Source organism: Dermochelys coriacea, chromosome 6, assembly GCF_009764565.3.
Source record: "Dermochelys coriacea isolate rDerCor1 chromosome 6, rDerCor1.pri.v4, whole genome shotgun sequence".
Lineage (NCBI taxonomy): Eukaryota > Metazoa > Chordata > Testudines > Dermochelyidae > Dermochelys > Dermochelys coriacea.
In genome coordinates this window covers 88,142,346-88,157,275 of record NC_050073.1, presented here as the reverse complement: position 1 = coordinate 88,157,275, position 14,930 = coordinate 88,142,346, and the positions used below count along the sequence as shown (strand labels likewise).

The 14,930-nt window shown below is 41.2% G+C and overlaps 2 protein-coding genes across 2 annotated transcripts in view; one reads left to right on the top strand and one right to left on the bottom strand.

Annotated features, from left to right (window-relative positions):
* The window catches only part of SNW1 (SNW domain containing 1), a 24,552-nt gene extending 16,476 nt beyond the window's left edge, over positions 1–8,076 (top strand). The window contains exons 8-14 of the mRNA XM_038404641.2: positions 1,231–1,296; positions 2,536–2,652; positions 3,038–3,179; positions 4,424–4,520; positions 5,837–5,954; positions 7,005–7,168; positions 7,250–8,076. Of these exons, the coding sequence (XP_038260569.1) occupies positions 1,231–1,296; positions 2,536–2,652; positions 3,038–3,179; positions 4,424–4,520; positions 5,837–5,954; positions 7,005–7,168; positions 7,250–7,448 (903 nt within the window). The 3' untranslated portion in view covers positions 7,449–8,076. The remainder of the gene's footprint in view (positions 1–1,230; positions 1,297–2,535; positions 2,653–3,037; positions 3,180–4,423; positions 4,521–5,836; positions 5,955–7,004; positions 7,169–7,249) is intronic.
* LOC119856715 (SRA stem-loop interacting RNA binding protein) overlaps positions 8,010–14,930 on the bottom strand; it is a 7,345-nt gene continuing 424 nt past the window's right edge. The window contains exons 2-4 of the mRNA XM_038404643.2: positions 14,680–14,738; positions 11,072–11,179; positions 8,010–8,147 (exon numbers count right to left, since the gene is read on the bottom strand). Of these exons, the coding sequence (XP_038260571.1) occupies positions 8,073–8,147; positions 11,072–11,179; positions 14,680–14,738 (242 nt within the window). The 3' untranslated portion in view covers positions 8,010–8,072. The remainder of the gene's footprint in view (positions 8,148–11,071; positions 11,180–14,679; positions 14,739–14,930) is intronic.

Below are 14,930 nucleotides of genomic sequence, written 5' to 3'. Positions count from 1 at the left end.
ACGGGAGACGTGCCTTTTCATAGAATCATAGAATATCGGGTTGGAAGGGACCTCAGGAGGTCATCTAGTCCAACCCCCTGCTCAAAGCAGGACCAATCCCCAATTTTTGCCCCAGATCCCTAAATGGCCCCTCAAGGATTGAACTCACAACCCTGGCTTTAGCAGGCCAATGCTCAAACAACTAAGCTATCCCTCCTGCCCCCCAAAAAATTCTTGACTCAGTCCTTCAGCCAGGTCACCCAGTTTCCCCCTTGCAAGGTATCATGCATTTTGACTTGAACAGTTTAATTCAGTGTCTAAGAGGCAAAGGCTATTGCCTGTTTCGGTTTTAGGAAAATATAACTCTTAAAATAATTTCTCATAGCATCCCTTTTGGCTTTTTCTCCCATTAACCGTCACTGTTCAAAAATTTTTGTTAAGCTTGGTTTGTTTAATATATTCCCCTCCCCACTTTAATCCAATGCCTGCATCTTTCTGGCAGTCTGGCACAGGCACAGAATGACTTATAAAATCCCAGACTTATAAGAGCTTTAGAACAATACTGGTTAACCCAGATATCTTTTACTGTTTCAGTAACTCACTTAGAGGTTTAGTGTCCACTTTGGAGAACAGTTTGTAATTCATAAAGAGAGACATGTATACATCCACATGCAAACTAGTGAGCATTGGAGCGATTTGAGCATCCTCAAATTGCTTTAGAGAAGGATTTTCACACCTTCCTAAAACCTTTAGCTCACATGATTTGGTCTTAGTTTGGATCTAAACTGATATTAACTGGTGTCTTTGATGATGACATGTAATTTAAGAACATTTGCATGTGAGGAAGAGGGTTGGTCTCTTCTCTCTTAGTTGCAGCATGGTTGCCTCAACTGGTGTTGTCTTTTACCACCCTTCCTTTGGATAGCCAGTCCAGAGAGGAAGAGAGCAGGATACAACTTTGGGTGTTGTGTTGATGGTTGCCATCTTTTGTAGGGCTCAGTGACTTCTCTGCTCCTTCCCAAGGGACACTCTTGTCCAGTCATGGATTCCAGGATGTTGGCTATAGCTCATCATGGAACAGTGACCTGGCATCTTGCTATTTCTTTACAAAGAACCTTTGCTTTCTGAATTGTCCCAATACTTTCCTAGCTGTCTTTTTGAGAGAGAAGTGGAGAATTTTCCTTACTGGTATAAATCTAAAAAAAGTCTTCTCTTCTCCCCCCCCATCCCTTGTCCATTCTCTCAATTCAGATGACTGTGAAAGAGCAACAAGAGTGGAAAATTCCTCCATGCATTTCAAACTGGAAAAATGCAAAGGTAATTAAGTTGTCATAAACTCAGCCTTTAATATTGCTTCCTGCTGGGAGACTTCTGTGAATGATCTGGAGCCTGAAAAATACTGATTTGAAACCTCTAGAGCTCAGTAAACTGGCTGCTTTCAGAATGGAGAACAGTTGTAGAGCTCGGTTTTTCTCTCTCCTATTTATTAGGAGTGTCAAGATGACAGGAGCACAGAGCTGATGGGGAATATATTACTTCATGGAAGAGATTATATGTGTTGAGAGAAGAAATGGTATTTAATAAAATCCCCATAATGTTGCAGTATGGAATTTGAAACCAAACCTCTGGGTTCTCTGTGAAAGTCAATTAAACTGATAAAAGGGGAAAGTGGCATCAGAGGACAGAGTGGATTTCTTTACACTCACTCAGACTCTCCAGATAGTTCTCAATTATGCCTTCCAAAACTAGTGAATTTTCCATCTCCAATTTGACTAAATTATTCCCCGTCAGGGGATGTATGTGTTGTGCCAGTCAGCAGGAACTATAGAGGGTCCCACTACTTCTGTCAGGAGATCAGTGTTTGCAGGAGATACTAATAAAATTTCAGTGACAATTCTGACCATTCTCTCAAAGTTGCTGCTGTGCAGAAATTCCAAATGAAGGAGGCAGGAAAAGCAACATGCCGTGGTACTTTTTCCTACCCAAATGCAACTGTTTAACTGTGCTTGACAGTGATTAGAGGCTCCAGTTTTAGGTTAAAACTGCTTAAACCCCCGTTAATCAAAAACTTCATAGAAGCCTGTCTTAAATATCTCCCAAAATACCTGCAATATCCATAGACTTGCATTTTTGAAGTGGAGGCAGACCCTATCTCTCAGCCTCACTGGGAGCCTCGTCTCCTGGGGACACAGAGTACTGGTGACTAATGTTTTATATGTATTAAAAACAATTCAGAGAAATCAGCTTTTAAACACAGATTTTAAAACTGGCTACCAACAGAAACAGTGTGTCCCAAGTCTAACACAGTCAAGAGCTGAAATGTATCAATTGAAGATGATCACTCGCATCCCAGTAAAGATGCTAGTTGAAAAAACAGATGATCCTTGTGGAAAAAAGGAGACTGGAGACTCGGCTTGTATTCTCCAGCATAATTATGCAAATGCATGAAAAGCAAGTCCACTGAAGCATATTAACGATGGGTAAAGATTTTGATTTTCTTGTTCAGTATTCCACATTTCTTTCTGGTGATGAAGTGTCTGTCTGTTTTCACTTTAGGGTTACACCATTCCATTAGACAAGCGTCTGGCTGCAGATGGCAGAGGACTGCAGACTGTTCATATTAATGAAAACTTTGCCAAGCTGGCTGAGGCTCTCTACATTGCTGACAGAAAGGTCAGGCTGTTGTTTAATCTCAGTGTTGTTGTAGTTGGTTTAATTATTTTCTTCTGTGTATTGTTATTTCCTTGGGAAAAATCAAGTGAGTGAAGTTGTAGCTTTCTACTCCATCTTCCTCTTGGGCTGACATGAGACATAAAAGTCGTATCATCAAGATATTTAAATCAAAAGGTCAGCATGGACTGGTCTCCAGGGAGCTTGTGGCTCTTTTCTTAGTCTTAGCTGCTAAGCTATATGGCTACCTGGTTTTGTTTCATGTTTACAATCCGATTCCTATCGGGGGGGGAAAAAAAGGCTGTTTAGTGGGCAGCTTCATAGCTGTTGCTCTCCTTGCATCCCATGTCCCACCAGCGTATTAACAAGTGTTTTTAATCTCATGCAGGCTCGTGAGGCTGTGGAGATGCGTGCCCAGGTGGAGAGAAAGATGGCACAGAAAGAAAAGGAAAAGCATGAGGAAAAGCTCAGAGAAATGGCCCAGAAAGCCCGAGAGAGGCGAGCTGGGATCAAAACCCATGCTGAGAAAGGTACATCCCTCCTCTCCTTCCCCGCAAGAAATCTTGTCAGGATATTAAAGTTGCTTTCATGTTCGTTTGAACCCTTTAAACTAGTTGGAAGAATATGAGAGCGTATGTTAACTAAACCCAAACTGCAATTGCTAAGCACAGCAAATGCTTCTCATGTCTTGAGTGACCTTGAGTCAACTCAACTAGTTAGTGGGAGTGCAGTTTGATTTTTGAGCCCCAAGCTCCCATGTCAGTGAATGCTACAGGGGAGGTTCTTCAGAAAGCTAGAGATGCACTCTGACCACAACAAGGAGCAGCTTTTATGGATTTGTAGAGGGAAGCCTTGACTTAAAGGAGGGGATGGGGCAGTGAGAGATTTGGGCGGTGGGAAAACAAACTAATTCACTTCTATTGTCAAGAGTGTGCCGATATTTCCATTCTGATTCTTTTCACAGGACTATAACTGAGTTACATATTTATGCCAACGCACAACAAGACAGTCACAGGCCAAGAACGAATCTGACTTTACAAAGCATAAATGAGCTTTTTTTAAATCTTAGAGGATCAGACAAGTTTTTTTTTTTTTTTTTGCAGTCCTCTAACTAGGCTTATTTTAAACAAAACTGCAGGCTTTACTTCACACTACACAGTAGACCTGTTAGTTACTAAACTGAATCCCAAGTACTGGAACAGCTGTATGCTCTAGATTGAAATATTATGTCAAAGATCCAGGTACCAGCTACAAAGAGCAGACATACTGTCTGGTGATAAATCCACTCAGTTGTTGGATACTCTTCCCTATAGCTGGAAGTGCGTGCATACCAGGATTTGTTCTTTGATTCTAAAACCTAATTTTAGTAACACTTCAAAGCATAACTCTTCTGTAGCACATTGGGGACCTATGACACCCTTTAACTTCCATGGGATTTGCCAGGTGTTAATCCCCAGGCGTTGCAGAGAGAAAAATATCCCTTGAGGATTTAACTTAAATCCCTGAAAGCCAAGAAAACATGGTTCAGACAGACTGCATTCCCCATCTATCTTGTCAAGCCCAGGTGTTAGAGAAATGCTTTCAATGTCATTAGAAAGGGATGTTTTTAAATCTGCTTTTTCACTTTCTGTTAAACATCTGATTTAAAAAGTGGTAGAGCCCTTCATTTTCTGTAACGCAACACTGACTTCAGTTACTTCAGTGATGACCAGTTTAACTCTATCAAATAACAAGTAGCTGACTATAATCAACAATCTTAAATGTGTATGTACAGAGGATGGAGAAGCTAGAGAGAGGGACGAAATCAGGCATGACCGGCGCAAAGAGAGACAACATGACAGGAATCTTTCCAGAGCAGCCCCTGACAAAAGGTGAGTCAGGAAGAACAGCTTATCTAATTGCTGTATTCATGCAACTCCCTTCCTAGGCAGTGGAAATAACAGTAAAGAAATTTCTACCCATGGGCCAAGTTTGGGTGACCTGTATTTGTGTGAGGGCTTCACTGGTATTCTTTCCTCACTTTGTTACAGGATTTTAAAAGCTTTATTGGTATTGCCAGTAGTGTGTAGAAGTTCCTGAAGTAGATGTTTAGATCACACAACTTAAGTCCCTCAAAATGTCTGCAAATCTTGTAACTTCATGGAAATTCAGTTCCTTAAGATCAACGTGCACATCCTGGAAACTAACACTAAAAACCTGCATTTGGCCTGTACCAGCTGATTTGGACTCAGGGGCTATTTAATTGCAGTGTTGACATCTAGTTTTGAGCTGGAGCCCAGGCTCTAGGACTCTGAGATGTGGGAGGATCCAAGTGCTCAGGCTGCAGCCCTGGGAGCCTGAATCAGCTGGGATGGACCAGCTCTGGGCTTTTAGTTGTAGTGTAGACATACTTGCAAATAGTGAAAGATTTGTAGTAGTTAGTATGGCACTTAGCCATGGAATCTAGTTTTCTTAATCAGAAGCTATTTAACTCAAAGAGCTCTCAAACGTATGTATATACCCTGAACCAGAACCATTTTTCTGAAGGCATTTATAAATTCTGCATGCATGCTGAGGAATTTAGTTGTGAAGCAAAGTTTGAGTGATATAGAGCCTAGGAACCATGTAAAGTCTCAGTTGGGATGAAATTCTGACCCCAGGTCAATTGGAAACCTGCTGTTGACTTCAGCAGGGCCAGGATTTCACCCCTGGTATGTGGTTTCAGTTCACTGAACTATTTTGTTTGAATTTAATAAGTTTAAACTCTTCAGGCTAAGCCTGTGTGTTTGCCCAGACCAATTTTTAAGCTCCCAAAGACTTCACAGAGCTTGCACTTCGAAATTTTTGTGGTGATCGGCTCTGAAATTAACCACCCAACCTCCTAAGATTATCTTCTGTACTGGTTCTGATTGAAAACAGATATAGAGGCTTCTAAACCCCAACCAATTTGATGTGATGTTAAACAATGGAAAAGCAAACTCAAAGGCCTTCCCCCAACTAAAACATGACTTCCCCAAAATGTCTCCTGTGCCAAGAGACCACATGTTAATCTTCAGCCTAAAAAGGGAAGTTTTGGGGTTAAAATCCAGCTTCTGATGGAAACTGTCTTAATCATTGCTCTAGCAGCAGGTCATGATTTTTAATCTTAACTTTAATAATTTTGATCTTCCAAATGAACAATGTTGATTTTGTTACATCTTTAACTCAGGTCAAAGCTGCAGAGAAATGAGAACAGAGATATCAGCGAAGTTATTGCCCTGGGTGTTCCCAACCCTCGGACATCCAATGAGGTCCAATATGACCAGAGGCTTTTCAACCAGAGCAAGGTAGAGAAATGAGACCCCTTCACACTTGTGTTTATTTCTAAAAGGTGAATGCTGGGCCATCTCATCCCTTTTTAGGGACAGTCCATTGTAGAGAATTAGTGACCCCTTTCTGCTGGATGTACAGAGGAAAGCTCTGAAGGCAGACAGAGACATGTTGCAAGACAGAGCAGGAGCCACTTCAGCTAGCTGTTCTGATTCCCTTTCATTTAGTACTGAGATATTAAAGTGATTGGATAGTCTCTAAATACTTAGATGGGTGATGGCCCTGTCAGGGGAATGAAGGAACTTCATTTTCACTGAATACATAAAGAAATGTGCTACTGAGACAAGGAGGCATATGGTAAAGACATGGATTAGGAACAGGAAGTTAATAGTAACTTGAAATTGGCAGACTGCAACTCCATGTTTTACTGCTCATATTGAAAATACTTCTCAAATGATTCACTTGCAGTAAGTTTTATTTAAGTGTCCCAACTGGACTTTGAACTCAACACTATCAGTGAAGTATAGTTAATCGAAAGAATTCCATGTGCCCCTTTGTCTTCCTGCCAAGTGACTTTACAATCATTTTTTCTATTCTCACTTCTTTTGAAAGATCCATAGGAAGAAGGAAAATTGACTGTAGGAAAATAAATGTGCAAAAAGCTGAAAAAGCAGGCTTTTCCTCTTTACTTGAGTTCTAGGACTCCTGGGTATTTTATTTTTTTTTAAGCTTGCTGTTACTTTTATTACAACATTAAAAGTATTTTCACTTGCTTTAGTCCCAGTTTAAAACTGGTGTGGCATGTTAAACAGCTTCTCTGCAGGGCAGGTTGAAATAATCCTTGTATATTAAAATGCAGGTGCTCTTTCCTGTTTCTTGCTGGGAGGATAGAAATGTCCTTTGCACAGCAGATGTTTGTAGCACTGAGAGTTCATGATCAGTAGACATTATATATTGTACCTCCCTGTAATTCATCAGCTTAATATTTCCTCACTGAGCTTTTGAAAACTCACATATCCTACTTGGATTAGTACCTCATGCATTATCCATTCTCTTCTCCTTTTCAGGGTATGGACAGTGGCTTTGCTGGAGGAGAGGATGAAATTTACAATGTCTACGACCAGCCTTGGAGAAGCGGTAAAGACACGGCACAGAACATCTACAGACCTAGTAAAAATGTGGACAAAGACATGTATGGTGATGACTTAGAGGCTCGAATAAAGACTAACAGGTAAGAAAACAGGAGAAACTCAATCTCTTCCTATGCCATTTAGAACAATCTGGACTGAACATCATCTTTCTTCTGCTGCAGGTTTGTTCCTGATAAGGAATTTTCTGGCTCAGACCGTAGACAGAGGGGCAGAGAGGGACCCGTTCAGTTTGAGGAAGATCCCTTTGGTCTGGACAAGTTCTTGGAGGAAGCCAAACAGCACGGTGGTTCTAAGAGGCCCTCTGATAGTAGCCGCCCTAAAGAACATGAGCATGAGGGCAAGAAGAGGAGGAAGGAATGAATGGACAGGCCTAACTGAGTACCAAGAATGGACTATAAACTGGGACTCCATGCTCATGACATTTTTAATCTATCAGCAGGAGTGTACAGTGGATGGTCATATATGAAGCAATTTAGCAGTTCTGTGCAGTGTAGACAGATGGGCATAATGATTCTTCTAAGTTCTAACCAGGAAAACCACCCCTGGAGAACAGGGGAGGGGAAAGATTGTTTTGGACCATTCAGGGCCATATTATCTTTATGCAGGGCTTTAGCTATGCTACTCCCCTGTGCCCTATCAGTACTCACAAGAACTCTGTCCGAGCATCTCCGGGTAAGATACCCTTGCCTAGAGCTTTAGTTTTTTGTTTTTAAACTAGCAAAGCTTTTACTTCATATCATAGTTCTCCTTGTGTATATAGCTAACCCCCTGCTTATGCTGTAATAAATGGAATTTGGGGGAGACTGTAGGATAGAGTTCTTACGATTCACTGTTCCCCTCTCAGCTCAAATATAAACAATACAGCCGCAGCAGGAGGAGACAGCTGGATTCTGTTTTAAAGTCAAAGACACTCACACTTCCCCCTCAGTAATGTTTATTTTAGACTTTCTTTACATGTTAGTGAAATAAAGTCTCCTGCTGCTGCTAACTTATGTCAGCTACTCCTTCATTTGCATATTGACTTCGAAAACTTCTGGGTTTCTGCCGTCGAACCTGGAGCTGAAATAATGAAAGCAGCTATTTAAACCACAATTGAAACTTCAACTTAAACAGTAGACAACTGACTTAATATCCTCCATCCACACTGATCTCACTCTGGGACAGATGCTCTCAGAAGGTATTTTGTTCCACTACACTTGCAGTTGCAGGAGCCATAAGTATAGATACGAGGCTTCCAACAAGAAAGTTAGAAATAGCTGCTGCCCTGCAGGAGAAAAATCTTAATAGCTTCCCCAGAACTACACACAAAACTAGTGGAAAGTAACTGTCTAGGATTAAATGGGATAAACTGCTTCTACAGGGAGGAAAAAGCTTGACATATCTTCATAACTAGCTTTTACATGAGAACTCAGCATTTCTTACAGAACTACTTAGCAATATCAGTGAAGGGAAAAACAAACTCCCTTTTACCAAGTTTATTATCCTGTTGTCTAGACTCTTCTTGTTCTTTAATGAAGATGCAAAGATTTGAACCCAGTAAATCCCTGACATCCTCTCCCCACAACTAAGTGTAATTACTCCTCCAAAGTCTAAATTCTTCTACCACTTCCCTTTATCCTTAATTTTGCAATATTGTAAAAATTGTGTTTGTCAACTAAAATTGTCACTAAAAGGAAACTAACTTGAAATTCAGTGAGTTAAAACTAGGTAGTACAGGTGAATGTTGTTTTTAACTCTGTTACTGAAAACAACTGTGGGTAACAATGAAAATACTGTCAAATACATCTTTAATTTATAAGAACTATCTTTTAATCAGTTGTAACAGCAGGTAAAAAGTTCAGACTAAAATAATTTGCATTGACTGGTTCCTTAGATCTAGGCTGCTTATTGCTCTAGCCTCTAGATATTTTATTAGTTCTATTATTTTAGTAAGGGTAGGTATTACAGGTGAAAGCAATCAGGATCAGCTGAAGCTTGGTGGGGGGGTTTGGACTTTCCAAGCTATGCATTTAAGATCTCATCCTTAAACACTACACCTCTCATTGGGATTTTTTTAAAAAATAAATTACCCAACCATCCATGGTTATTGTAGGGAAAGTGTCCAGACAATACTGTCAAAAGGCCTAGTTATGGAAGGAAATGAGTCCCCATGAAAGGATGGAGTAGTTTGGGGCAATCACTGACTGAAGGGGCCAGTGTTTTGTTACTCCTGTGACTGAGGCCACTAGAGGAGACAGTAAGTGGTTGGGCTCTACCGCCATCACTTTACTCTAAAGCTGTTGCATCAAACCTGGACAACTTGGTTGTCTGACTCTAGCATTTATCCACCCAGGTTTTGGGGCACTGAGCCAATACATTCAAAGTGGACATAAGAGGTGATATACTGAATTGCACAAGAAATGAACAATTCAGGTAAGGGAGTATGCCTACCCTTTGATACAAAACCGAAGGCTTCTACTAAAAAGAGTATTTGTGGCACCTTAGAGACTAACAAATCTATTTGAGCATAAGCTTTCGTGAGCCACAGCTCACTTCATTGGATGCTGTAGCTCACGAAAGCTTATGCTCAAATAAATTTGTTAGTCTCTAAAGGGCCACAAGTACTGCTTTTCTATTTGCGAATATAGACTAACATGGCTGCTACTCTGACATAAGGCTTCTACTGAATCCTCATGTGCTGGATTTCCAGCTACCTTAGTGGCCCAAACCACCACCTTCTAGCCCTTCTGTACTTGGCTAGAAAGTCCTTGATTGATGTGGAGTGTCATCCAGATCTTTGACCTTCAGTATGAATGCATGCAATATGCTTTACATGAGACTACTTCAACTATGTCTACACTGCAATTAAACACCTGCAGCGGGCCTATGCCAGCTGACCTGGGGCTCTTGCTACACAGCTGTTTAACTGCAAACATTTGTACTGGAGCTTGGGTTCTAGGACCTTGCCAGGGAAAACTATGCCAGAGCCTGAATTCCAGTCCAAGCATCTTCACAGCTGTTAAACAGTTATGTAGCCTAAGTCCTGCATGCCCAAAGTCAGCTGGTATGGGGCAGCTGCAGGTGTTTAATTAAATTACAGTGTGTGTATATATATCCTTTAAGGCCACTCAAACTCTTAGAAATGCAGAATACAGCTGCCTTTTTAGTTGTGGTTACATGAATGACACCTGTGCTCTACAGCCTTCACTGACTCCCATGTAATCTCCACTGAAATTTAAGGTGTTGGTTGTAAGTTTAAATCCCTTTACAGCTCAGGTCTTGCATATATTCATCTCTGTTCCTATTTACCTCATTACTTGACTTCAAGTGATATGTTCATATAGACCAAAGATCCCCAAACTGAGGAACATTACACAGAGACAGGGCTCCCAGCCCCACGCCTGACCCCAGCCTGGCCCTGTTTCCAGCCACAGGCCCAGCTGCCAGCCCCCACTACAGCCTGGCTGTAGCTCAGCTCTTCTCCCAGATCCACCCCCACTTATGGCCCCAGCCTCCACCCCCTTCCCCATCCACATCCACCCACACTGAGGTGCGGCCCAGCTCCCAACCAGGTGCAGACAGGGTAAGGGGGGCTGCAACCCTCAAAAGTTTGGGGCCACTGATATAGACTGTCCCTAAGTTTATATAGCTGTGGGTTGAATTCAAGGCCATCTTGGACAGCCCTCTACTCCTGAATTTGTTTTCTTCCCTTTAGTCCAATATGAGGGAAATTTGACTTTCAAGAGACACTGCAGAGTCTACTTAGTCACACTATCTGGAAAAGAGGTTTGGGATAACTTCAGAGAAAGTTCTCAGTAGTTATAGGTTGGGAAGTGTTACAGTTGTCAATTTTACATTACTTCTATTGGAGTGTTTAGATGGTTCATCCAACTTGTGTTGGGAGAGGCACACGCAACACACCTCAGCACCCCTGGTCTACTCAAAGGAGGTAAGAGTTCAGTTTCTTTTATAAAATAAAGTATTCATTTAAAACAAGCTGTTACCTTGACTCCTTCTAGGATATGGGATTCCTTCTGTAATGCATTGTGAAGGCCTTCTTCTGAAGAGAATCCAACCCAGCAAAAGCCTTTGTGAAATCCTGTTTCTTTATCCTAGCCACCAAATACAAAATAAAATGTAGCTCAATACACTGACAAAGTACTCCATATACATTGTTACAACACCCTCTTACAAAGTTTTTCATGGTAAAGATCCTTAGTTCACTACAGAAAATTAGTGCCTTGCATAATGACAGGTTTCAGAGTAGCAGCCATGTTAGTCTGTAGTCGCAAAAAGAAAAGGAGTACTTGTGGCACCTTTAGAGACTAACATTTATTTGAGCATAAGCTTTCGTGAGCTATAGCTCACTTCATCGGATGCATTCAGTAGAAAATACAGTGGGGAGATTTATATACATACAGAACGTGAAACAATGGGTGTTACCAAACACACTGTAAAGAGTGATCACTTAAGGTGAGCTATTACCAGCAGGAGGGGACCTTTTCTAGTGATGATCAAGGTGGGCCATTTCCAGCAGTTGACAAGAACATCTGAGGAACAGTGGGGGGAGGAGGGGGGAATAAACATGGGGAAATAGTTTTACTTTGTGTAGTGACCCATCTACTCCCAGTCTCTATTCAAGCCTAATTTAATTGTATCCAGTTTGCAAATTAATTCCAATTCAGCAGTCTCTCATTGGGGTCTGTTTTTGAAGTTTTTTTGTTGAAGAATTGCAACTTTTAGGTCTGTAATAGAGTGACCAAAGAGATTGAAGTGTTCTCCAACTGCTTTTTAAATGTTACAATTCTTGACGTCTGATTTGTGTCCATTTATTCTTTTACATAGAGACTGTCCAGTTTGACCAATGTACATGGCAGAGGGGCATTGCTGGCACATGATGGCATATCACATTGGTAGATGTGCAGGTGAAGGAGCCTCTGATAGTGTGGCTGATATGGTTAGGTCCTATGATGGTGTCCCCTGAATAGATATGTGGACACAGTTGGAATTATCACATGGAATATCTCATGGAATTATCATTATCATTATTACAGTTATCCTTGGAATGGGCTTTGTTCCAAGGATAAGGTCCTGGGGTAGTGGTTCTGTTGTGTGGTTGCTGGTGAGTATTTGCTTCAGGTTGGGGAGCTGTCTGTAAGCAAGGACTGGCCTGTCTGCCAAGATCTGTGAGAGTGATGGGTCGTCCTTCAGGATAGGTTGTAGATCCTTGATGATGCGTTGGTGAGGCTTTAGTTGGGGGCTGAAGGCGTTCTGTTATTTTCTTCGTTGGGTCTGTCCTGTAGTAGGTGACTTCTGGGTACTCTTCTGGCTTTCCTGCTGGTAATAGCTCACCTTAAGTGATCCTCTCTTGTTACAGTATGTATGGAAACACCCATTGTTTCATGTTCTCTATGTATATAAATATCGCCACTGTATTTTCCACTGAATGCATCCAATCAAGTGAGCTGTAGCTCATGAAAGCTTATGCTCAAATAAATTTGTTCGTCTCCAAGGTGCCACAAGTACTCCTTTTCTTTTTAAAGAAAATTAAATACTTAGTTTCAGGAGCCCATCATACCCTTTCCAGAACACTTGAGCCCAACTGCCTTGGGAACTTGTGAACTTGAATTTAACTGGATGCTGCTCCCCTCCCCTCCCACAACTTGAGTCCAGCAGCCAACATTGTCTTTTTAACATCAGTTTGAAAGGCTGGATACCACAGTGTGGTTATTTGTTCAAGACTGAAGGCATTACCTATTGTCTACCACAAGTGGCACCATTTAAATGGGGGTTGATCTAAATCACAAGCCTGAGCCTTGGAAAATGAGGAAAGATTATAGGAGTAGTCTAATATACTAGAAAAGCTGATTGCAATAGTAAGACAAACAAGATGCATAGGAAAAAAAAAATCCATAACTTCCTAAATTCTTTTTAATGGGCTTGCCACTTTTAAGAATGCATTGCTATCTACAAAGAAGAAAGCCAGCTCCAGTAGCCAAATCTGCCGAAGTACCTCAGGCCTGAGCTACAGATAGTTCTGCCACTGAATTTCAATCATGACTGGCAGCACTACTTCCAACTTATGCTGAATCAGCCTTGTCACAGTGTGACATTTGTAGTGTCCCGTAAAGAGTGGTGATAAAGACATCAATTTTATTTTCAGAAATAAGATGATTCCCTGCATTGCCAAATAATTTCACCCACTTCTCAAGTGGTCTCCACTTCTTATTGAATCTAGTCTTAGGTAAAATGATCAGTTCACAACTAGAAATTTAGGGTGGTTGCTTGTTTTGTTTTCCAGCTTAGCTCACTAACATTGGGGTTATCAGTGAGGGGAAAGATACTTTTATCATGTTGAAATATTCATTTTTGAACAACTGGACTGGAAATCAGTGTCCTATCAGTTGAGACAGCTTTAGAGAAATATTTTAAACTCTTAGAGAATTAGAGGAACGGCAAAGATGCATCTGCTATATATTCAGAATGGAACTTATTCACCACCATTTGGTCAGAATATTTTGACATAAGACAATTGAAAGAAGTGAGGACGCAGAAGCATTGTTTAGATGAACTACCATGCATCAGCCAGCTGCCATTTTTCCTAAAAATGGGTGTCTTCCCATATTTCTGAAGCATCCACAACCACCTTCCCAGCTAAAGTGGAATAAAGGACTTTCTTTCTTATTTTTACAGCCACCCCATTTGGCCCCTTCCTTGCCTACCAAGGGGCTACTGTGAAGCGGCAAAAAATCACTTTTCAGCTTATTTAACACAAAAAGTCAAATATCATATATCCAGTTAAGCAACACCAACTAAAAAGAAAAGGAGTACTTGTGGCACCTTAGAGACTAACAAATTTATTAGAGCATAAGCTTTCGTGAGCTACAGCTCACTTCATCGTAATGCATCCGATGAAGTGAGCTGTAGCTCACGAAAGCTTATGCTCTAATAAATTTGTTAGTCTCTAAGGTGCCACAAGTACTCCTTTTCTTTTTGCGAATACAGACTAACACGGCTGCTACTCTGAAACACCAACTAAGGCACCTAATAACTTTGCACTTGTATAACATCTTGCAACATAGGAGTTCAATGAATATAGGAGATTATAATGCCCACTTTGCAGATGGGTAGTAAGGCTCCAAAAGATTATGGGGCCAAGCTCACTAAGTACAGCAGTAGGCACACGTAATAGTAACCAAAAGTCCAGACTCCCACTTCTAATGTTTTGAAGTGTTGTCCAAATATTAGCTAACTGTTTATAAAAATCTGAAAGCAGGAACCACCAAAAGATATGAGTTATTTAGGGTGGACCAAGGAAATATGAGATGGAGTTAAGGAAAATTTGATCAGAATACAAGAAAAGGCTTCCTAACAGTGATATCAACAAAGCCATGGAAAAAAATCTCAAGAGGAGTAGTGGAAGTTTCACTGGGGACTAAACTAACTAAGCATTTGTTCATAGGGAACAACTCCAAGTTAGTGGGGAAAGTTGGGCCATATGAACTAATAGGTACTTTCCAGCTCCTGTTGATTATATGATAAACAACATGAATAGCAGCGTTAATTTGCTTTGAATAAAGGGGCAATTAGCTAAAGAAAGGCAGATACTCACAAATGGCAACATGCATTTTCTTACAGTCCCAAACTGAGCAAAATAGTCTCTGAGTTCCCCTGTGGGAGAAAAACGTAGTCACAACGAAGTCCACGACATCCAACCACCCCGAAAAGAGTTTTTTTTTTGTAAACAATGGGCCTGTGCCTAAGGCCCTGCCGTGAGACGTGCCCATCCCTCCTTCACACGCACAGACCCCTCAAGGGCAGCGCAGGCTGCCCCGCGATACGCGTCCCGGTCCACCCACGAGC